Here is a 23,960-nt window from a genome sequence, read left to right as displayed (position 1 = left end):
CACAATGGAAAGCTACTCAACTATATAAAAAATGAACTCTTGCCATTTGCATCAACGTGCATGCAACTGGAGGAGATTATGCTAAATAAAATAAGTCAGAAGGACAAAGACAAATCAAAGACAATTTCACTCATGTGGAATACAGAGGGAAAAACAACAAAGGAACTGACAAAATCAAAACCAACTCTAAAAACGATTGGTAGAATTAAAGCTGCTAGAGGAAAAGGGAGGGTCGGAATGCAAACAAAGAGGAGAGAGGAGAGTGTGGTGACATACACCTGAAGAGTGGTGAATATCCCCCTAAATCATGTACAGTGCTGTAAACCAGTGTTACTGCAATTAAAAAAGTTATTAAAAAAATGAAAACATTCATTAGCTTTGAAAAAAAGAAGAAATGCCATTGTTCACTAAGGACAACTGATAGAGAAAAGTACTGTGACGGGTTCTCCCACCTAGAAACAGGAAGGGTAGGAGCAAGGTTGTGACAGAAGGAATAGTCAACACCCCCCCCCCCCAGGGTTGTTAGAGAAGATGAGTCTTAAATGCAGAACTGAAAATTATTAGGATTTTATCAAGTGCAGCACGGGTTAAGAATATTCTAAGACGCAAGCTTGACCACTACCTCACACCATACACAAAAATCAACTCAAAATGGATTAAAGAACTAGATATAAGACCTGAAACCATAAAATACATACAAGGAAATATAGGTGAAACACTACGTGATATGCACATCAAAGACATCTTTACAGACACATCACCCAAAGCAGTGATTGTGAAGGCAAAGATAAACAGCTGGGACTACATCAAATTAAAGAGCTTCTGCACAGCAAAAGAGACAATAACAAAAACAAAGAGAAATCCCACCAACTGGGAGAACATTTTTGCACACAACACTAATGATAAAGGACTGATCACAAAAATCTGCAAAGAGCTGATGAGTCTCAACAACAACAAAGAAAATAATCCAGTCAGAAAATGGTCAGAAGAGCTAAAAAGAAACTTCTCTGAAGAAGAAATGCAAATGGCCAACAGGCATATGAAAAAATGTTCAACATCACTTGTAATCAGGGAAATGCAAATCAAAACTACCATGAGATACCATCTCACACCAGTGAGAATGGCACATATTTAAAAAACTAGCAACAACAAATGTTGGCGAGGGTGTGGAGAAAAAGGAACTCTCCTGCACTGCTGGTGGGAGTGCAAAATGGTCCAACCACTATGGAGAGCTGTGTGGAGATTCCTGGACCTACTAAACATAGAGCTTCCATATGATCCAGCAATTCCACTCCTAGGTATTTACCCAAAGGACACAGAAACATCAATTCCAAAGAGCACCTGCACCCCTATGTTTATAGCAGCACTATTTACAATAGCTAAGCTTTGGAAACAACCCAAATGCCCAAAAATGGATGACTGGATCAAGAAGATGTGGTACATATATACCATGGAATATTACTCAGCATTCAAAAAAGATAAACACATGCATTTTGCAGCAACATGGATGGCGCTGGAAGGGATCATGCTCAGCGAAATAAGCCAGAAAGAAAAAGAAAAATACCGGATGGTCTCACTCATAGCAGGAATCTAGAAAACTTAAATAAGGGACTAGGAAAAAGAATAACTATAAGAAAGTGAAAATCAAAATCAACAACCAGAGACACTCTGTGGGGGGTAGAGGGCGGGAGGGGAGGGATTGGGGTCAAAACAAGGGGGTTGCAATTGTATGGGGATTATAAAAATAAAATTTATTATAAAAAAAAAGAATATTCTAAGAAGCATGTGTAGAAGTAGTTCTGAGATAATTCAGCACCGCAAGGGAAGGAGACAGCAGCTCTAAAGGGTTGAAAGAATAATTACGAGGAGATGAGGCAGAAAATGTAAGAGCGGGGGATATATCACACTAATAGAAACCTGGGGCACAGCCTCCCTGGTGGCACAGGTGGTTGATCGCAGGGCTGTGAAGCTGTCCACAGTCTCTACAATACTAGTCTGATCCCCGCTGGCCGCAGAGATACCCACGCGGCGCGGCAGACCTCTCTTGTCTTGCCCATTGCTCTCCTCAGCAGTATATTTCAGTCTGTCTGTTCTGTTCCCCGCTCTGTCTCTGGTGAATCCTCTCACCCTCCTGCACATCTGACCTATACCCCAGTTCTTGTATAAATAAATAAATCTTTTTAAAAAGAGAGAGAGAAATCTGGGGCAAAGCTGGGGAATGAAGTAGTTTGTACAAAAATGCTTCTTCCTCACTTCTTTGGTTTCCATGAGAAGATAGATTTTTTTCCCCTAATACTTGGGCCTGTTATCCAATCTCTTATTCACCAATAAGGAGGCTTCTATAAGTAAATTATGAGCATGTACACCCAGCCAGCCCTCTCTCTCTTTTCTCTGACAGCCCACCTACCCTCAGAGCACATTTGTACTCCATCAGGAGAAAACACCTTCAGTCAAGAAGTCTGTGGTGATCTCCCTGGCCATGAGTCAGTCCGTATACTTGCAGGGTTCCATTAAGAAGCCTTTTGCCACCACACATCTAATTTATACACTCCCTTAACTATTTACATTCCATAAAAGCTAAGGTGTTTGCTGTTTTCCCAGTGCCTAAAACAGTGCCGGGTACACAGAAGGTACCTATTTAATTTTCATGAAAATAAAGTATAACATTATTCTTTCTTATGAGTGAGCTGAGACTGCAAATTTGTTAATTGTCCTCAATCCCCACATCTTCTTTCCTGAGGCTTCTATAAGTAAATTATGTGTATGAATTAAAAACAACAGAGTGGAAGACCACATAGCAAAGAAATCATTCTGAGGATGCATTTTAGGCTCAAAAAAGTCTGCTCACTACAGCCCTCGGATGTAGGTATAATCATCTCCATATTAAAAATCAGGAAACAGAAGCACAAAGGGTTTGGAATAACGATGTGTCCAAATCCCTTAAGGAATAAGTTCAGGCTTGATGAGTGTTGAAAGTCGGGTAGATTGGCTTCAGGACCTGAATCCTTCACCTCCACATCTTATGACTCTCACTTTATCATGTACTCTGACCTTGTTCAGGCATAGTTTTCAGATGAAAGCACGAGCTCCTTATTGACTGTCTTCAATGTAGCTTCACACAGGTAGATGGCAGGTGCCTACCATTAATAGTTTTAGGTCTAAAGGAAACATAAACCCTCTCCCCCAAAATCCTGAATTTAGGTAATGATTTCTACCAATGAGAATATTTTTACAGAATTTTATTTTTGGGAATATTCTTAAAATTCTTTAATTACTAAACTCTAAGAATTTTTATTTTTTTCCATAATAGATGATCTCTTGTGAGCAAAAAGAAAATTGCTGCAATTCCCATTCTTCAAAAAAACTAAGAATATTCTTCATCATATTATTAATGATAAAATGTTACAGATGGTTCCAGAAATATGTTTAATTTTAAAACTCAGTGGGGCACTGAAATCTAATTAATGTTTCTGCTAAATGTGACTTTAGAGAAGGGCAAGCTGTGAAAAATTAAGACTGATCTGTGTTGCCATTTGGTTGTTTTCTTTTCTTTTTTTTTTTTTTTTTTTTTTTTTTTGTTCTTCTGCACTTCCTTCCCTTGATTTCTTCAAAGCACAATCCTTTTCTCCACCAACAGGAAAACACCAAATAATTCAAGCCAACCCAAGAGTACAATAACATACACTTTGCCAGGAGCAATCCTGCTGAGATCTTGCAGGTCTCTTGCTATCCTTCATTTTTATGACTATGAATTATCAATGAATTACTTTAAGAGTAGTTATTCTTTTTTTAAAGGCACACTTATATTTTAACACTTATCTCATTCATATGTATATAAAATTTTAAATGCTATACATTCTCACAAATGCAAGGACAAAATACACACAATTTTAAGAACCATTAAGTATGCTTTTCTTTTCCCGTAGGGGAAAAGATGGTAATATACCTTGGGGAAAGCTCCTAAGTTGTAGGATTTTTAAATTCTATGTCAGTAGTTGAATCAGATTTAAATGTTAACTCCATAATGCTGTCAATTGAACTACAGGAGATAAGTGCATGTGAAAGTCTTTTTCCCCACTCATGATGGATAAAATATATTTTGTCACCAAATATGATATAGGTAACTAAAGAAAGAAGGAACTAAAAATTCATGTGATAAATGTAAATCTTAGTGCTCTAGAAAATAAGCTTAAAGCACATCATCTTGCTACAACACCAAGACAAACCAGAATGTAACAGCAAGTTAGAATATCCACTTAAGTTCAAGAGATTTCAAACTCAACATATCAAAATGATTTCTCTAAACATGCTGCTAATACTCATCTCCTCCCTAGCAAGAATTAAAAGCATCATTGCCTACTAAGTCAATCTAATTAGAACCTACACTTTTTGCAGTCTACCTTTTATCTTTCTTCCACACCCAAACTATATTCTGCTGGTTCATGTCTCTTGCATCCATCAAGTCCTATGTCCAAGTTGAGGCACTCCTAATTCCTCAATGAAAGCACTAACTCCATACTGGTAGCTCTGTCATCAACGTAGCCTCTACACTATATACCACCACTTTTTAAATGTGTGCCAGTTTAAAGTCCTTCAATAAGCAAGCAATTACCTACAAATAATTATTAATAAGTAGAAATTAATAACTTCTGCATGGGTGGCTCTTCTCAACATGCCCCCAAATCATAAGTTTCACTTATTTTAACTTTTATGATCTAGCCACCTTGAACTATTGATCATTTCCAACATACAATTTATTTTTATGCCTCGCTGGCCAATGTTTGCTATACTGTGATGCTCTTCCTTACCATCATTTGGCAAAATACTATGCATTCCCTCAAAACCCTGTTAAACATCAAAGGTGTGGAACTTTTTCCAAATTCCATACTCCTGGCAAAATTAACTACTTCCTCAACAGTATACTACATGGACTAAGGACCCGGCTGGCCTGAGTTCAAATGTGAGTTCTGCACCATCCTATGTGTTTCAATTTGGGTTTGGCAAGCTACTTAGTCTCTGTATCATACTTTCATTTTTAAAATGGGAATTGTTATGATTATTGTCATAGTATCTAACAACTGTGTTTAGTTGGCCTTAATGCCAAAATCATACTATTATTAAAGTATGACTCCTTGAGTACATGAATCATATGACATATTCGCTTTTAATATCACTTGTAAAATGTTCAATAAACATTTTGAACATATTTTACACAAGCAAAGATAATCATCACTATGAAGCAATTAATAACAGTCTGAGGTTCCAAGGGTAGAGGGGTGGAAAGGATAAAGAATATGAATAGACAGTAATATAAAAACTTTTGATAGCAATTCAATCATTACAATATAGAAATAAACAGAAAAGAATTATAATAGCATTTCTTATTTAGCAAAATGGTAGAAATGGTATCATTCTATCATGCTGCCAACATTTTTCATAAAGCTGCCAAAGGCAGAAGTACTCAGGTTAGCTGTCATACAAAATTGAAACTTAAGTAACTCTATTGAGTTCAGATACAGACATGTCTCCATTTTTATTTTGAAATATTTCAAAGTAACAGAAAATTTGGAAAGACTAGTACACCATATATTTAATGTGATTCACCAAAATTCTCCAATTACTACATTTGCCAGACTGTCCTATTTATAAAGATTTTTGTTTTGTTTGCTTGGGGCTGATCTATTAGAAAATCACAAATATCAAGAACATCTCACTTCTAAGTATTTCAGATATACAGCATCTAATAACAAAAATACATTATCCTACAAATTCAGAGTATCACTATTATACCCCCAAAATTAATTTAGTTCATTATAACCTAATAAACAGTTCATATCCCAAATCCCCCAACTGTCACAAAAGCGTTCTTTATACCAGTTTTAATTTGGTATTAGGATGGGGTGGGAGATTTTGAATCACCGATCACGCACTGTCTTTACTGGCTCATCTCTTTACTTCCTTTTACCATAGAGCAGTTATCTTGTCTTTTTATGTCTTTCATGACATTGACATTTTTGGGTTTTTTTAAAGATTAATTTTATTTATACAAGAACCGGGGTACAGGCCAGATGTGCGGGAGGGCGAGAGGATTCACCAGAGACAGAACAGGGAATAGAACAGGCAGATGTACTGAAATACACTGCTAAGGGGAGCAGCAGGCGAGTCAGAAGAGGTCTGCTGCACCATGTGGGTTGCTCCCTGGCTGGGATCGAACTCGTGCTGCAGTGGCTGCGGACAGCTTCATAGGTTGCATTTTAACCCCTTGCGCCACCAGGGAGGCCCCCAATGATGCAACATTTTGATCAAATGGTAAATGGTATTTGCTCACTTTCACCACTAATAGAGAAATACCCTTTTATAAATGATATGTAATCTGTGTGGTATATACTGTGAGACAGAGTGGACATCATTTCCTTAATAACTCTACTCAGTGGTCTTATCATCCATGAGCAACTCTGTCTGAATTAATTCTGATTCTAATGATGTGAAAGATATCATGTTTTCTTTTCCTAATTTATTTCTATATTATTAACTGAAATTTTTCTATTATTGTTTTCCTTTCTCTCCCCTCCACCTTTTAATATCAATGTAGTAATCCATTACTGTGATTGTTTTTGAAGCTCAAATTATCCCAAATTAGGCTGAAACTGCCTCTCATCTGATTGGAAATTTCCCCTTTCAAGTGGATTCTTTAGACATGCCCTATCTGGCACAAAATAACTCAGTCTCACTTTAAACTTTTTCTACCCAACACCTAGATCAGCCATTTTTTAAGACACTGGCTCTTTTTAACAGGAAAATAAAAAACAACTCATATCTTAGCACTAGATGAACTCACCAATGAAATGTTTTAAATCATATAATATAGAATACCCTAGTACAAAAAAATTCTACTCCTCTGACTGAGAATGTCAGAACAACATATATCAAGTGGGAAATGATGCAGAGGTCTTCATCTCTATCCTACATACTTTTTGTTTTCTCTCCATTACCTATGCTGACTGCAAAAATGGTATATTACTGTGTACTTTTCTTCCCATAAGTTGTTTTTAGGAAGAATAAACTGTCTTTTGACCTTTATTATCTGATAACAAGTTATTTTAAATTGATGTCCCCTCTGAATCAAGACTAGCCCTTGTTGTTGGGGCAAGGAGAGTATAACAATTAAAATTGGGACCAATGTCTTCTTTGCTGCCTCTCAAACTGCAGTGATCTGTGACTATAATTTTAGCCCTCTGTTGACTTAGCCTTTAGTTGACTATTAAGTACTTAACAACTGTTTAATCACTCACTTAGTATTGTCTTCGATTTTACACAAGCCTCCTCCCACTATTAGCATGATAAATAGTCCAGATAGTATAGACTAAACATATACATTGCATAGATAGATATTATATAGGCTTCTCTTCTAGAATAATAAATCTTAGAACTTTACTGCAAACAAATCTTCAGATTTTTTTTTTTTCTCCTATTTGATTATTAGGATGTGTGACTGAGGATGAAGTGGACTAGAATTATATACATCTAAACCTCACCAGCAGAGGTCAGGAGAGGACAAGAAGTACAAGAAGGACAATGTCCTGTTTTGACAGAATAAGGAATCTATTGGTCAGATATACTTTGAGTGAGAGTTGACTTGAAGATATAGGCTTTAAGTATGTAAATATGCCAATATATTGTATAAGTCAAACAAAATATCACACTACATAAAAGAGTAGCCGGATTCATGAAAATTCAGTTTTACATATCCTTTCCTCCTTATTAAAAACATAAATAAGCTCAAAGAAACAATATAATCCATTATTAATATTGTTCTCTGCAGAGTAAATATAATAAGTGTGTTTGTTTGTTTAAGTGCCTGTCTGGAGGGATCCAAAGCACTTTGCAAATATTAATATTAATCTTCTTATGAGAGAATGCCTGCAACTGTCCCTATTTTAAATAGAGGCTTGCCTTGTAAAGTACTGCATTGGCAAAGCTGGAACTGAAGTCATGATTACTTGACTAAGCATTAGTGTACAATGTATTAGCATACAAGACTACCCAGGTAGCAGTACGAAGCTGCTTCAAGTGCATGCTTTGTAAAAAAATCAATAAACACTGTATACTTCACCAAAGCTGTTTTTCCATTGACTTTTTCAATGAAGCAATATATGTAGTATTTTTTGTTGTTGTTGTTGTTTTCTAGAAATGGCAGAGCTTGATCATTAGGAGTAGGCAGTCACTGAAGAATACATGAAGTACACTTCAAATCAGAAAAATTTTGGGAAACCTAATAAATGAAAGTTTCCAGCTTAGATTGTTTTGCGTATGTCTGAAGTCCTCATTCCATTTTAAAGAAAGCAAAACTGTAAAAAGCAGGTCATACAATATGAGTGCATTTGATGCATAAAAGGCATAATGAAATTTCAATAAACAGCCTCAGCACATGCTCCTCCTTCAATAACACTGACAAATGAATATAAAATTATCTCATGTTAAAATATCAAGGTGTACACTGATTAGTTTCTAGTGATTTCCTGTATCAAAATTTTTAGCATAAACAACTGTAAGCATGGTTGCATTAGGGAAGAGTTCTTTTACTGTATACATAAGTTTCTTTGAAAACAAAATTTAATAAAACCAAACAGCCTCCCTCAACCAATCATCCTTTACTAACACTGTCCTATTTTCTTTTTCACTGTCACGTTTCTTGAATCTTCTATATATATATTTTTTAAAGATTGATTTATTTATTTATTTATTTATATAAGCACTGAGTACAGTCAGAAACGCGGGGGTAAGAGAATTCACCAGAGCGGGAAACTGAACAGGCAGACTGACGAAATACACTACTGAGGGGAGCAGCGGGAGCAGCAGGAGAGATCTGTCACGCCGTGTGGGACCCTCGCTGGCAGCCGGGGATCAAGCCAGCACTGCAGAGGTTGCGGGCAGCTCCACAGCCCAGCACTCTACCGCTGCACCACCAGGGGAGGCCCTGAATCTTCTATATTGATGGCTCCCAAACTTTTAGAATTTCTGGGCCAGGAAATTATTTTTATTTTTTTTAAAGATTTATTTATTTATGCATACAAGAGCTGGGGTACAGGCCAGAGGTGCGGGGTGAGGGCGGTGTGAGAGGATTCACCAGAGACAGAGTGGGGAACAGAACAGGCAGACTGAGCGAAATACACTGCTGAGGGGAGCAGCGGGCACAAAAGGAGAGGTCTGCTGCACCATGTGGGTAGCTCCCTGGCCAGCCGGGGATTGAACTCATGCTGCAGAGGCTGCGGATTGCTTCACAGTGTGGTGCTTAACCCCTTGCGCCACCAGGGAGGCCCCAGAAATTATTTTTAAAAGGGAGGGAGGAAAGGGGTGAAAGAAAGGTATTGGAAAGAGAAGTCATCAAAAGTGAATTACTAGATTTTGACTTTACCAAACAAAGGTTATCTTGTGCTAAAAGATGCCTTCCAATCTTCTCTTCCTAACTTGTCCAATAAAAAAACACGTAATATTCAAAAGGAAAATGGCTGCCCAGCCTTTAAATCTACATGTTTAGCCATAAAGCAGTCATTACATTCAGTCATTCATTCAGCCACTACTTACTAAGCTGAGACTATGTACATTACCATTGGTTCTGGGAACACAGAAGTAAACTAAGCAGAGAACCACCACCAGCTCCCTCTTCCCCCTGAGATAACATGTCAGTGAGGAACATGATCAAATAAAGACATAGCTCAAATATTTAGTATGTGAAATAGCGTTTAGTGCTAAAGAAAAGGAGAGGAGGATAATTTGAATGTGTGTGGGGCAGGGGATGGAGGAAAGAAGTCCACAATTCTAGATACGATAACCAGAGCAGGCTTTATTCTGAATGTGACATCTGAGTAAACAACTGAAGGAAATGAACAACTGCAACTTGCTGCTATCAGAAAAGAAGAGCACAGGAAACAGCCAGTGCTGAAGGTATGAAAGAGGTAATTTGGTGGCACACTAAGGGGGCAATGAGTGAGCAAGAGCAAATATGGGAGATAAAATGAGAGATTTAACAGAAACAGGTCAGGGGGTTACAGGAGGACTTTCCCTATAGGGTCTCTGCTAAAGGACTATGGGTACCTGAATGGTGGGGGTAGGGTGGTAACATACATCTGAGGAGTAGTGAACATATTCCCATAAATTATATACAGTGTTGTAATAAAGGAAAAATCAACCAATAAATGAATGACTCTATATTCTGAAGCATTCCTAAGACTGAGAGTTACTGCCTAGAATACAGGTCTTCTTGTATAACTACTACCTTTCCTTTCCTCAAGAATCTATCAGAACTTCCATAAAGTCTCCTGAAATTATTCCCCAATTAATTTAATGACTTTTTCACAGTGATATACTTAGTATCAAATTTTAACATGATTCTATTTTACATATACAGAGGTGGTAGATTTTCTTCCTCTGATAAACATAATTTACCAGGAACTATATATAAATGAAGAGCAAGACTTACCCGTTCCACAGCTGCATTATGATAGGGGAGCTCCTCCTCACTGCAGAGGAAAAACAGTATGTGAAATCATTGAAATCTCAGCAAACTTACAAATAATTGTAACTCTGTAGAGACATATAATGTGCAACCATTTATTTGTCATCACAAGAACTACGTAAGCTTCCATCCCACCACATTCAGTTTAAACGTTAGGTATCCTGTAACCCAAAGTCGCCCCATTTTCAAATCTCCAGACCTGTGCTAATACAATAACCACTAGTCATATGTGGCTATTTAATTTTAGGTGTAAGTTAAAATCATATTATATTAAACATAAAAAATTAAAAATTCAGATACTCAGTCTCACTAGTCATAGTTCAAATGCATGATAGAGGCTACTGTATTGATCAGTGCAGACACAGAAAAAAAAAAAATTTCACTAGTGCAAAAAGTTCTATTAGACAACATGCTCTAGACCAGGGGCCAGCAATCCCTCTCTAAAGACAAATATTTAAATCTTAAGAGTTAGGCTTTAAGGAACAATAAGTCTTTTCCACAACTATTCACCTTATCTCCACATCCTCACCAACACTTATTTCTTGCCTTTTGATAACATCCATTTTAAGAGGTAGAAAGTGATACTGCATCATAGTTTTGATTTGTACTTTTGTGATGATTAGTGATGTTGTACACCTTATCATGTACCTGTTTACCACCTATATGTCTTCTTTGGAAAAATGTCTATTCAGATCTTTTGCCCTGTTTTTATTTGGGTTAACTTTTTTTAATTGGATGAGTTCTTCATGTATTTTAGGTATTGAACCTTTAACAGAGATATGATTTGTAAGCATAATCTCCCATTCTGTAGGTTGCCTTTTCATTTTGTTAATCATTTCCTATCTGTAGAGAAGCTAAAATTTCTAACTTGATACAGTCCTGCTCATTTATTTTTGTTGTTCTTACTTTGCTTTTGGGGTCAATCCAAAAAGCATTGCCCAGATCAATGTAAAGGAGTTTACCAACTATGTTTTCCTCTAGGAATCTTAGTTTCTGGTCTTACATCAAGTCTTTAATTGATTTTTGAGTTGATTTTTGTGTCTGCTATAAGACAGCGATCCAGATTCATTCTTTTGCATGTGGCTATTAAGTGTTCCCAATACTAGTTATTACAGCAACTATCCTGTCTCCTCTGTATACTCTTATCTCTTTTGTCAGAAATTAATTAACCATATATGCATGGGTTTATTTCAGGGTTCTCTGTTCTGTTCTATTTATCCATGTGTCTGTTATTATGCCAATACCGTACTATTAAAATTACTTGTAAGATTTTGAAATCAGTAAGTGTGATGCCTCCAGCTTTGTTCTTTCTCAATATTGCTCTATTTGAGGCTTTTTGTTCCATAAAAATTTTAGGATTATTTGTTCTGTTTCTGTGAAAAATGCTTTTTGAACTTTGACAGGACTTGAATCTATAGATTATTTTGGGTAGCATGGACATTTTAACAACATTAATTCTTTTAGTCCAAGAGTTTAAAATATCTTTCCATGTATTTGTGTCTTCTTCAATTTCTTTCATCAATATCTTTTGATTTTTAGTGTAAAGGTTTTTCATCTCATTGATTAAATTTGTTCTTAGGTATTTTATTGTTTATTGATGCAACTGTAAATGAAATTTTTTTCTTAATTTCTTTTCTTGATAGATTTTTTTTATCAGTGTATAGAAATGCAACAAATTTGGGCCTCCCCGGTGGCGCAGCAGTTGAGCGCTGGGTTGCGAAGCTGCCTGCAGCCTCTGCAGCGCCAGTTCAGATCCCCGGCCACCGAGCGAGGGTCCCACATGGCACGTAGACCTTTTCTGCCGCCCACTGCTCCCCTAAGCAGTGTACTTCGTCGGTCTGCCTGTTCTGTTCCCCGCTCTGGCTCTGGTGAATTCTCTCACCCTCTCGCATTTCTGACTGTACCCAGTGCTTGTATAAATAAATAGATAGATAAATAAATAAATCTTTTAAAAAATGCAACAAATTTTTGTGCCCTAATTTGGTATCCCAAGTGCCTTTCAACAGATGAATGTATGAAAAAATTGTGGAATATATACTAAATGGATTATTACACAGCTGAGAAAAATGGTGAAAGAGTGGCATTTGGGACAAAAGGGATGGCCCTTGAGGTGACTGTGTTAAGTCAATAAGTCAAAAAGTGAAAGATAATGCATGGTTCACTCATGTGAGGAATATAAATAAAAAAGCACACACAGGCAAAGTATACTAGGAATAAATCCTGAACTCTGTGAAAAGACTATAATGATCACTAGAGGGAACAGGGGAAGGGAGAGAGGTGGAAAAGGGAGGCAGGTAGATAGGTATGAGCATGAATGGTTTGGTAGTGGATGAGTGGAACATGTGCACATGTGGAAAAAAATAGCTTGAAAAACATATTTTTTAAAAAGGGAACAAAATAAAAAAGGGAAAAAAGAATGGACCAAATTCAGGGTGAATGCAAAGTATTCCTTTAGGTATACTAACTTACAGTCCATGAATCAAATCTGGCCTAGTATCCATTTTTGTAAATAAATTTTAATGGAACACTGTCATGCTCATTCATTTATGTATTATGTGATTATTTCCATGCTACCATGGTAGAGTTGAATAGTTGTGACAAAGATCATATCACCCACAGAGTAAAAATTATTTAATATTTGGCTTTTTACAGAAAATATTTGCCTTCCCTGCTTTAGAGAACAAAAGCTTGTGCTCTAAGGGAAAGCGGCAGCTAGAGGCTCCTTAAAGGAAACAACAGGCTACAGGAAGAACCTATGCCTCACAGAAATGCGTAAGTAAGAACAACAACAAAAACAGTTCTTCCTGGTAAAAAAGGGGCCTTAACTAGATCTAGATCTTTTTTTTTTCATATGCTACTAAATTTAAATGAATTACTTATTAAGGTCATGTGAAAAAACTGATTTGAAAACTTAAAGCTTAACTTGTTAAAATCAGTTAAGTTGAATATGCTGGCTAAATTTTGCTTTTGCAGCAAAAATTTTGTTTTAGATTTACTCTTCAAAATTATTAGATGGGGAGAAAGAATTCTCAAGCCCTGTTATCAAAATAAATATTCTTTCAAAACAAAAACACCTTTATTCAAGCTTTCAGGTATTTATATAGTCATATTAAACAACAGGCAATCTGCTAATATTTATAAATATACACATTTTGATACACAGTTGAAAATTTAATGCTTGGTATTAATTTTATCTTTATTTTTGATAAGAATTTCCTTCTAATTTCTCTATTAATAACTTGTGACCTAACGTCATTATCCATCATTATCCAAATACCAAGCATTACTTGTTGAGCAGATTAGCAGTAACTATTTTGGATACAAATATTAAAATTTCAAATACTGGAATTTCTCTGACTTCTTAAATAAGTCCTATTTCTCCCTTCTCCAGATGTAACTCCATCCTCAGCATTTTAAGACAGGGGATAACTAACCAATTCTGAGACTTAAAGATGTTCCTTTTTCAGCATCAAGACAGGCTGGTTTTGCAAGACTTTTTATATTTATTGTGAAATCTGTTATAAAACCAAGCTAAACATGTACTGTTTTTGTTAATTACTGTCATCCTTCCCATATCATATCATAACAAGCTATTTAAGTTACTAAAATTGTAATTAAGATATGAATTCAACAGCCTCAGAGAAGGCTACAAGATGACTTTGGGCCACTTTACTGCATTGAGACTGATGCTTAAAGCCTAATCCATTGCAGAACCAATCAAGAACTACAAAGAACTAGCACAGCAGAAAGAAGAGCCCTTTGATCAAGGTGTGCTTGGGAGTAATGTCTAAATGCCTAGACTAAGTGAATTTATTCAGCATCACAGAAAACGCCAGTAACCAGCAGTGAGAGGAACCAGTAGCAATCTCAGAAGTGTTTTAATGAAATCAGGAATTGTAACAAAAGCCAATGACTTTGTTAAAATTTAATAAAGACTGCCATTACACTAAAATCTGTTTCTATGATTCATTATTTTCACTTATGCTGTCTGCTTAGGAGTACATTATGGAGCAAATTAAAAAAATCAGTGTGATAATATAGAAACTGGTACCAATTGACTTTGTTTTTAAAGAAATGGTGAGCTTAGTTATTTGAGTTAACCTCAACAGAGGTGTTCATAATAAGCAGTATCCTCTTTAGGCACTCATTCTTCCCCCTTTAATTTTCTTTCTAGATATTTCAAAGCTTTTCTTCTGTGTTTCTCTTATTAAAACCATAGAAGAGTAGTACTAAGCAGTATAATGCAGAAGTCCAGACACAGGGCTTGTTGTAAGACTTCCAAGGTCCACATCGGATTTTCCTTGACCTCTTTGTGTGTTTCATCTTAAAAAAAGATAAAAAGACCACCTATCCCAAAGAGTTTCTGAAGGAACAAATGAGTTAATCTATGTAAAGAGCTTAGAACAGTACTAAGATACATTAGCTAATATTATTAAGACAAATTATTGACTGCTTTCCTACTAGAGAGCAAATGGGACCTTAATACAAGGGGTGAAAAACCAATATGAAATAACTGAAAAATTTTTAGATTGCCAACACAGAATAGGATTTTAGCAATTTCTCTCTGTTTTTTTTTTTTTTGGTAGAAGAACTGGGGTGTAGGCCATAAGTGTGGAGGCTGAGAGGATTCACCAGAGATAGAGTGAACAGAACAGGCCAATACACTGAAATACACTGTTAAGGGGAGCAGCAGGCAAGACAGGAGAGGTCTGCTGCACCATATGTGGGTCAGAACCCTAGCTGGATATTGATGTTAGGCCTCAAACTCTGGTGGTAGAGGTGATAGCATTGAGACTTAAACGCTAGGCCACAAGGGAGGCCCAGACTAGGCTTTTATATTAGATCCTAGCTCACATTCAAGTAAAGAGAAAAGAAAATTAAGACAATGTTTCAATATATTTCTGTACTATATGAAACCACTTTACCATAAAAACATGTTTTATAGTTGTTCCCTCCCATCAGAAACACTAGGGAAGTCAAAATCAGCTGAGTTACAACCCACTTTCTAAATCAAAATCTAAAGTAGAACTCTGAAATCTACTTAAAAACAAACATTTCCCATATGATTCTAATACGCAGGCAAATTTGGGAATCACTAGTCTTGACGGCTAAATGCTCAAATTGTCTTTACAAAATTCATTCACATACCTCAGATATGCACATTAACCCACACAAGTGTGCAATCATTTCCTGCCGCATTTGTGGCCAGGTTTGATTTACTTTAAAAGAAGGGGGGGGGGGGAAGTGGGATTTAATTTAAAAAGAGCATTTTTATCATAATTAAATATTGTTATTAGTCTGTTGAAGTTCAAAGTCTTCTTATTATAACTCCTCAGAAGAATATTTCATATGTTGATGTCAGTAAGAATAATAACACATTATATTGGTTCAAACTTTCATACAGCATTCTTACATTCTAACTCTATAAAGCTTCCACTACACTGTTAAGGTATGAGAGCAATTAATGATTTCTGTTTTACATGAGTCATGAAATGGCTGAGACCAGCAACGCCACAAGAAGAGCAAGAACACATTCACTAAGTTCCAGAACTGTTTCTGTTTGTTTGCTTATTTTACACTCAGAAAAACAGGATATAACAAAAATACTTTCTAAATGCAAGAAAACTCAAAAGTAAAACAAGTGCTACAAGTTATTATGATGATCTATCAAGAAATTATATTTTCCTTCAAATTTTAATCATATATAAAAATAAAAATCCCTGACTTTTTCCTATCTAAACAACACTACAAAGGAATAAATTTGATTGACAGGATAATCAATAAGCTGTATGGAACCAAACATAGATAAGATGAAGAGTAGACTCAGCCAGTAGGAATATAACCAACAACACTATGTCAGAAACAAAACAGACAAATTCACCTCATTTGCAGGATGTTTTTAAGAGTTAAAATCACTTTAACCACTTTATACTGGTCTAGACCTCTCTCAACTCTTTACATAACATACTCAGGATAAATGGTATTAATTTTGAAAAGCAATAGCATGAATACATTTACAACTATAAGAAAAATCAATGGCATTTTTTTCAGTGTTCATTTTTAAGCTGCGTAACAACTAATTATTATTAAAGTGCATTTATATAAAATGAAAAATATTTTTGAAATTGTTATTCATATCCATTTAATTCATTTAAATTATTAATGTAATTCATTTACTGCACTTAACTATTGTAAAAATACAGTAAGTATTAAATATTGTATTCTTAACTGTAGTTCAATTTCAGCTTAGAGGTTAAAAATGCCAGAAATTTGATAGCAAAAAGCATACTGTAGCACCAGTCCTAGAATCTAATTCACAGCAATTTTATTAAAATAAAAAAAGGCTACTAAGAAGTGGCCATACATTTATTATAATTTAAAGTTATTTTTAATCTTTGAAACTTACTGTAAAAAGCCAAATCTATCTGTGACTTTGTAGACAAGGTAATCAGCATCTTCCCAAGGTTCAATCTCTGCACCTTCTCGGCCCTATAATAGGGAACAAATAAGAGTGTTGAGAATAGTAACAGTGAAATATTTCTTCAAATGAAAAGACCAAAAACATAAAAGTTATGTATTAACATTAAAAGCAGCTGTGAGGCATTATCAAACTCACTTAACTTTTTTTTAACAAATTATTTTTAACAATATTATCACTATTTCTTAGTTACCAACTTTGGAAGATACTATATGTCAGCAACAGCTTATATGTAGCTAAGTCTTGACCAGTCTGGGTTCATGTAAGAAGCTGACTGTGAAAGAGGAAGCATCAGAGATTAAGAAAGCACTGAGGAATGAACTGCCAAACTTGAAAGCTAATTTAGAGTAGACACATCATAGAAAAAAATATATTTCTTGCCTCTTTATCCAAAATTCTCAGAAGTTTAGGCTATCCACCTTGTCTTGCTACATTTTTATCACAGCTACATCATTCCTGAAACTACTTTTGCCAAAATGAAAAAAGATCAATGTTAAATCGGGTAGACACTCTAGTCCTAATCTAATGGATATTACAGGTACACTTGTCAGCATTGCTGACTCCCTGGTCCTCGGATACACTAATATCATCCTCTCTTGATTCTCTTGTTCCTATCTTCCAGCTCTTTTTCTGATGACTTGGTCATGATACTTCTCAGCTGTCAGACTACCCAGAGCTCTACTCTCAGCCCACTGCTAATCTCACTCCATTCCTCTGGCTATTAGCTAGCGCTGATTAGTGTAGGAACCCCAAATGTAGCTGTCTATACTGATCCTTCAGATTTCTGACTCAGTATCAATTGTCTTGTGGACCCCTCCATCTGAGTATATAATGTCTGCTTCTTTTCCAAGTAGGCCTCATCACACAGAGTTAATTACATGGGGGGGGGGCGGTGGTAAGCACACCCCCATGGGGGGTAAGCACATTCTCCTGGTTAAGCAGTTAAACAAGTTAAGTTGGCATAGGCTACACTAAAAGTTAATCACAATAATGGGAAACAATGTCTGATGTTCCAAACAAACAACTTAAAAACAAACTCTGGGTGGCCTCCCTGGTGGCACAGCGGTTAAGCGCTGGGTTGCAAAGCAGCCTGCAGCCTCTGCAGTGCCGGTTCGATCCCCGGCTGCCGGGCGAGGGTCCCACATGGCGCGCGGACCTCTCCTGCCGCGCCCGCTGCTCCCCTCAGCAGTGTACTTTGGTCCTTCTGCCTGTTCTGCTCCCTGCTCTGGCTCTGGTGAATTCTCTCACCCTCCCGCGCTTCTGACTGTACCCAGTGCTTGTATAAATAAATAAATCTTTAAAAAAATAAAAAATAAATAAAACACTTTAAAAAAAAAAAAAAAAACTCTGGGAACATAACTACTAGGTTGAGCTCTGCCTGTATGCCTCCCTCAAAGCAAGGCACAGTCCAGATGGCTTTCTATAATTTCATGCTCCTGGTATTCTCACAAATAATCAAAAACAACAGATAAGAAATTACATGCAATTGATACAAATATAAAACATGACATTTGCAAATCATTGTTACAACTCATTACAGTCCTCAAAAAGGTAATGAGACATATAAAGCGTCAATTTTTAATAGCACAGATAAATTATAAATAAAATAGGTATTTAATTCTATATACTAACTTATTAGAACATTTGTTCATTACACCAGTATTAGTCAGAAACTGCTCTAGTATTTAAAAGAGTAAATCAAACAAAATGAAATTCTTATCCTCAGAAAGTACACATTCTAGGAATGAAAACAGACAAAAATTAAGTATAAACAAGGCCTGGGGAGGGAATAAGTGAAAAATACAGCAGAATAGGAGAAACACAGAGTATCAGAGGTGAAGAAGGATATTAAACAGTGTGTGCAGAAAGCTGTCACGAAGAAAGCAGCATCTGGGTAAAGATCTGAGAGGTGAGGCAAAGAGCAGAGGATATCCAGGATACATGTAGACAGAAGAAACAGCAAGTGCTAACTCCCTGAGGCCAGAGCACGTTTGTGTTTTGGAAGACCAATAAGAGAAGAGTATCTGGAGCAGAGGGAGGAGAAAGAATCTGGAGATGAAGTCAGAGAAAAAAAGATGATTTCAATCTTCACATGAAGAAAACAAGCTGTAATTTAATCGCTCAAAAAACAATTCCATTTCTATTTATGATTTTTTCTAATAAAACTTACTCAAAGAGTAAATATGGATACTTACTCTGTCATATTTAGCAACTATTTCAGCTCTCTCTTGGGCAAGTTTGAGTGCTACATCTTGATCTGAATCTGTGGAAAGATCAAATTTAGGTGAACCGTTGTTCAAACAATCATACAGTTAATTCACTATAAAACTAAGATAAAATGAATTTAAAAAACAATGAATCAATATTATATAAAATGATAAACCAGTAAAATCCAATAATCTTAAAATGATGTATTAAATATCTCTAACTACAAATCTGGATTATCAACATGCACATTTTAATATTATATATGATATTGAAAAGAAACCAAATTTATTAATATAGCTTAAACTTAGGGAATATCATAAATCCGATCTGGCAGGAGTCTATTTTAGATTTAATGTCATAGAAATGAATATTAAAGTAGAAACTGAAACTGAAAGCTCTAAGTTTTCAGATGAAATTCACTTGAGTAGACAATTCGAGAACGCTTTTTAAAATTAAGATAATTTGTTCACAAAATAAGCTAATGTATTATAGTTCAAGAGCTTAAAAATTATTTCTCTTAGCAATGAAAATAATCATTTCTTCATTTAGCCTCTCAGTTCCCCTTAATCAACTGTCCCAACTACTATCTCCATTTGTCTTTCTTTTTCTTCCCACCTCCTTTTCTTCCCTTATCATCACCAAGTACCTTTCAAAAACATAAATTTGGTAACAAAAGTAGAAATCATAATATATCCCTAATTAATAAGAAAAAGATAAGCATTCTACTGGAAAACTGGGCAAAATTCCTGAGCAAGAAATTCAAGAGTAACAACAGCACCACAACTATAATTGTGCTCTTACTAAGTACCCGACATAGTAAGCTACTACCATACAGTAGATACTGTGAAAAGCACTTCTCTATGTCTTACCACATTTAACTCTCACAATACGCTAAGATAAATATACTGATCCTATTATACAAATGAAAATAGTGAGATTTAAATTTTAAGCAATTGCCTAAGGTCACACAGCTAGTAAACAGCAATGGTAGGCCTCAAATTCAAGCAACATTAACTCTATAATCTGTAATTGGAATCATTGCTTCATTTAAAAAATGTAAAAGCACACAAAAAAAGACTTTCATGTAAAGATGGCAGATGGAACACACACATTTATGTCCATTTCTCTTTAAAACTCACTAAAAATATAGGGATTCTTTAAATCCCTTCCCTCAAAGGCCCAGCAAATGGCTGCTGAGGAGAGATATGGGTGGGAATAAAAACAGAGAGCATGATTAAAGAGTTAAAGGCCCTGAAAGTTGAAGGGATATGTAGTATGTTTAGCAGAGATGGGTGCACAGAAAAAAAACAAATCCTCACCCTGCAAAAGCTCAAAACAGACATTGTCTAAAACTGCAGAAGCAGTTTTAGCAGGAAATATATACATGTTATTTAATGCTACAGAAGTAAACAGCAAAAGAATCAAGGTAGTAAAGAGCACTTATTCTATGGGGTGGACATTGAGGAGGGAAGTGTGTGGAAATCTGCTATTTTTCAAATAAGACTTAGATATTGCTGCATCTCTAAGTCAAATACAACTCTGATAAAAATAAATCTAAACATAAGAGCCAAAACATGGAAAATAATCAAACTCATTAGAAACAAAAGAAATACAAGTTTTAAGACATCATTTTGCCCCTACATGAGACTGACCAAAAAAATGCACTGATAATACTCAATGTTGACAACAGTGTGGCGAAATTGGCAATACTTTATGATGAGGGCAGACATATAAATATATATAAACTTTCTAGAAAGCAATTTGAGGTATCAAAAACCTTAAAAACAGGCATATATTTTACCCAACAGTTTCACCTCCATGGATTTTATGTAATGAGATAATCAAACAAGCACAATATTGTTTATGACAGTAAAAATAGCAAAATGAGAATGTGTAAATTTTTTAAAGTCTTTTTGGGAAAAAAGCATGTCACTGGTTTTCTCAGACTATAGCATCAATATGCTAGCCTTTGTGGGAAATGTGAATCAGTAATAGTTCAATAAAAATAACCAAAAAGAGACTAGTTGTTCAGATTTTCAAAGCGAACTAATGCGATCAGGAGTCTGGGATAACCAACTCAATTATATACATATTCATATTCATTATCCTATTTTAAGACTTATGGGCTTTTGTCAATTCCTTTTTCCTCCTCCTGCTGTTCAACTTTAAAACATTACACTAACACTTCTACAAAAGGATTAAGCAAATGAACGGAAATAAACTCAAACTAGAAAGATGTCTACTTATTAAACTCTATTTCCATTATCAGAACTGATACCCATGAATTTTTATGGTATTAGGCCAAATCAGTAGATGAGTGCCTTCTTTGAATGTACTTTATAACAGTTCTTTATTCCTGGTAGAAATAGTAGGAATACCAACTATATTTCCGACTTACCAATGAAAACTTTAAAAATGTAAAGCCAAGAACTGGAATCTGTATGGTGCTAGAACTGAAGATGCAATGTATTCCAAGAAAATCTCACTGTGGCAAACTGTAAGAAATCATGTACAGTCCACAGATTTCCAGAAAGGAAAAGCTAACCACATAATTGAGGTCATACTGAAACTGCATGAAATTTAATCCTAATTTTATGGGAGAAACATAATGTATTTAACATGATGATCAGAGTAACTAACTTGACTCTTGGTCAAATAAATTCTAAATATTTAAAATTCCTTTAGAAATTCCTTTCCTTACATTTTCCCATGGGGAGAAAAAATGTTGTAATATGAATTAATGCATTCCTAAAAACATGGATTTAAAGTCAAACTAGTGCCTCCCTGGTGGCGCAAGGGGTTAAGACTCAACCTATGAAGCTATCTGCAGCCACTGCAGCAAGAATTGGATCCCCGGCCACGGAGCTACCCACATGGTGCAGCAGACCTCTCCTGACTGGCCTGCTGCTCCCCTCAGCAGTATATTTCAGTCAATCTGCCTGTTCTGTTCCCCACTCTGTCTCTGGTGAGTCCTCTCACCCCCCCACCCACCCCCCACATACCTCTGGCCTTTACCCCAGTTCTTATATGCATAAATAAATAAATCTTAAAAAAAATTAAAAAACTCAAAATCATTTTATAAATTACAGCCAAAACTATGTGTTCAGAGAAGAAAAAAATGCCAATCTTTCCACAAGACTGAATTAAGAGACACTTTTTAAATAATCCACATTGTGAATAAGGAAATCAACCATATAAATATAGTATCCTGATACAGGATTTACTATAGTTAAATTGTTTCATACTATCTGACTCTACAGTTGAGATCAGTTAAAAATTGCACTAGAATATTCCCCTTAGTTTCACTCTGACTGCTTATTTAGAAATTCCATTGCAAGAACAAAGAGTTCATCCTAAAACATTGACCATAAGGGATATCAGTAGCTGTCTGTGTCAGTGTGCAAGTGCGCACAAAGTTCCAGGCAACTATTAAACAAAGAAACCCGTGTTACTTGTACATACATTGCATGCCACCATCAAGTTTAAAAAGTACTATTATATTATTCAAATCAAATTACTTCAAATTCTTTTTACTGCTATTACATCTTATATAACAAAATTTCAAAGTATAAGATGCACAATTTATACTTTTTTTATTCAGTAAGGATTAAAAGACATTTGGGTTAGATACTCAATATAGGAAAATTTGTCTGGACACAAAAGCATTGTAAGAAACATTTTAAAAACTGACAACTATTTTAACAACCCTACTTCCATTTGAACTCTCAAGAAGTTCTAAGAACCAAGTATATATTCCTGAATTACATTTTTAAAAAGCAGGCACTGAGTCTTAGTGTCACTAAGTTAACCCCAAATTGTAATGAACAATTCAAAGTTCATAAAATTCAAATCCAACAAAATTGACAGCAGACTGTATTTTCTAGTGTACATGTTGACAGATTAATGTAAATATAAATCCACAATTTCTCTTTAAAAAAATACTTTACCCTTTGTCAGATAACCAGTCTGGCCTTGGGAATTAACAACAGCTTCAGTCCTCATAGAGTCAACTTATCGATTCCAATATTTCATTATTAGTTTATAGCTCTTAAGCCCACCATGAGTATTAGGTGGTACCTCCACATTCTCCAACAAAGTGAAACAGAAAAGCAAGCGGAAGGCAGCTCAATTTTAAACTATTTATGAAACAAATACAAGTAAGAAAACGTTTGAGATGCATTCTAAGGGAGAAAAGGTTCTTACATAGACTTACATAGACTATAGATATTCAAACAAAGATGATATTTGTTGAGGGTAAAAACATGTCTTTCAGGCTAGATTCCCAACTATGAACCACACCAGCCTACACCCAGCATTCCATCTAATAACAAACAGGGGCTTTAAGCAGGCAGCTTCAGAATATGCCTTCATTTTTTACTTCAGTATTAGCCACATTCTCATTACTTAATAAAACTTGTCATAGAGCAACAAAGAAATTTTTTATTTAAAAGAGTAAACTAAAACTAGTAGGAATGTTCTTCTCAAATACATCTTCCATATTAACATAACCTCTAGTGATATTTTTAATGTAAAAACGTCAACCTCTGTTTCAGACACTAAGAAAATAAAGACTAAGTTTTGGAAGGCATTAAAAATTTTTAACACACCACACGTGTACAAGTGAAACAAATGTTTCATGAAATAGTATGTAGGATGGTATTGTAAAATTTCTTATTCTAATATATGCAGAAGATCTCAGGAGCTTAGAGAACAGGGAAATTTTCATGGCGTACAGCAAGGAATGAGAATCAGACTACT

General features: G+C 35.5%; 1 protein-coding gene across 2 annotated transcripts in view; it reads right to left on the bottom strand.

Annotated features, from left to right (window-relative positions):
- Positions 1-23,960, bottom strand: part of USP6NL (USP6 N-terminal like) — a gene marked incomplete at both ends in the record, with an annotated part of 88,740 nt that overhangs the window by 37,925 nt on the left and 26,855 nt on the right. Inside the window, 4 exons of one of the 2 annotated variants that reach the window (XM_084253418.1) lie at positions 10,481-10,520; positions 16,923-17,005; positions 19,190-19,257; positions 23,150-23,204. In XM_084253418.1, the coding sequence (XP_084109544.1) occupies positions 10,481-10,520; positions 16,923-17,005; positions 19,190-19,257; positions 23,150-23,204 (246 nt within the window). Of the gene's footprint in view, positions 1-10,480; positions 10,521-16,922; positions 17,006-19,189; positions 19,258-23,149; positions 23,205-23,960 lie in introns of those variants that run through there. The other variant, XM_084253417.1, reaches the window with a different exon arrangement.

The sequence above is a fragment of the Talpa europaea genome (genome assembly GCF_964194135.1).
Source record: "Talpa europaea genome assembly, chromosome: 14".
NCBI classification, from domain to species: Eukaryota; Metazoa; Chordata; class Mammalia; order Eulipotyphla; family Talpidae; genus Talpa; species Talpa europaea.
The sequence above is the reverse complement of the archived record's forward strand: the minus strand, read 5'-3'. Positions and strand labels throughout refer to the sequence as shown.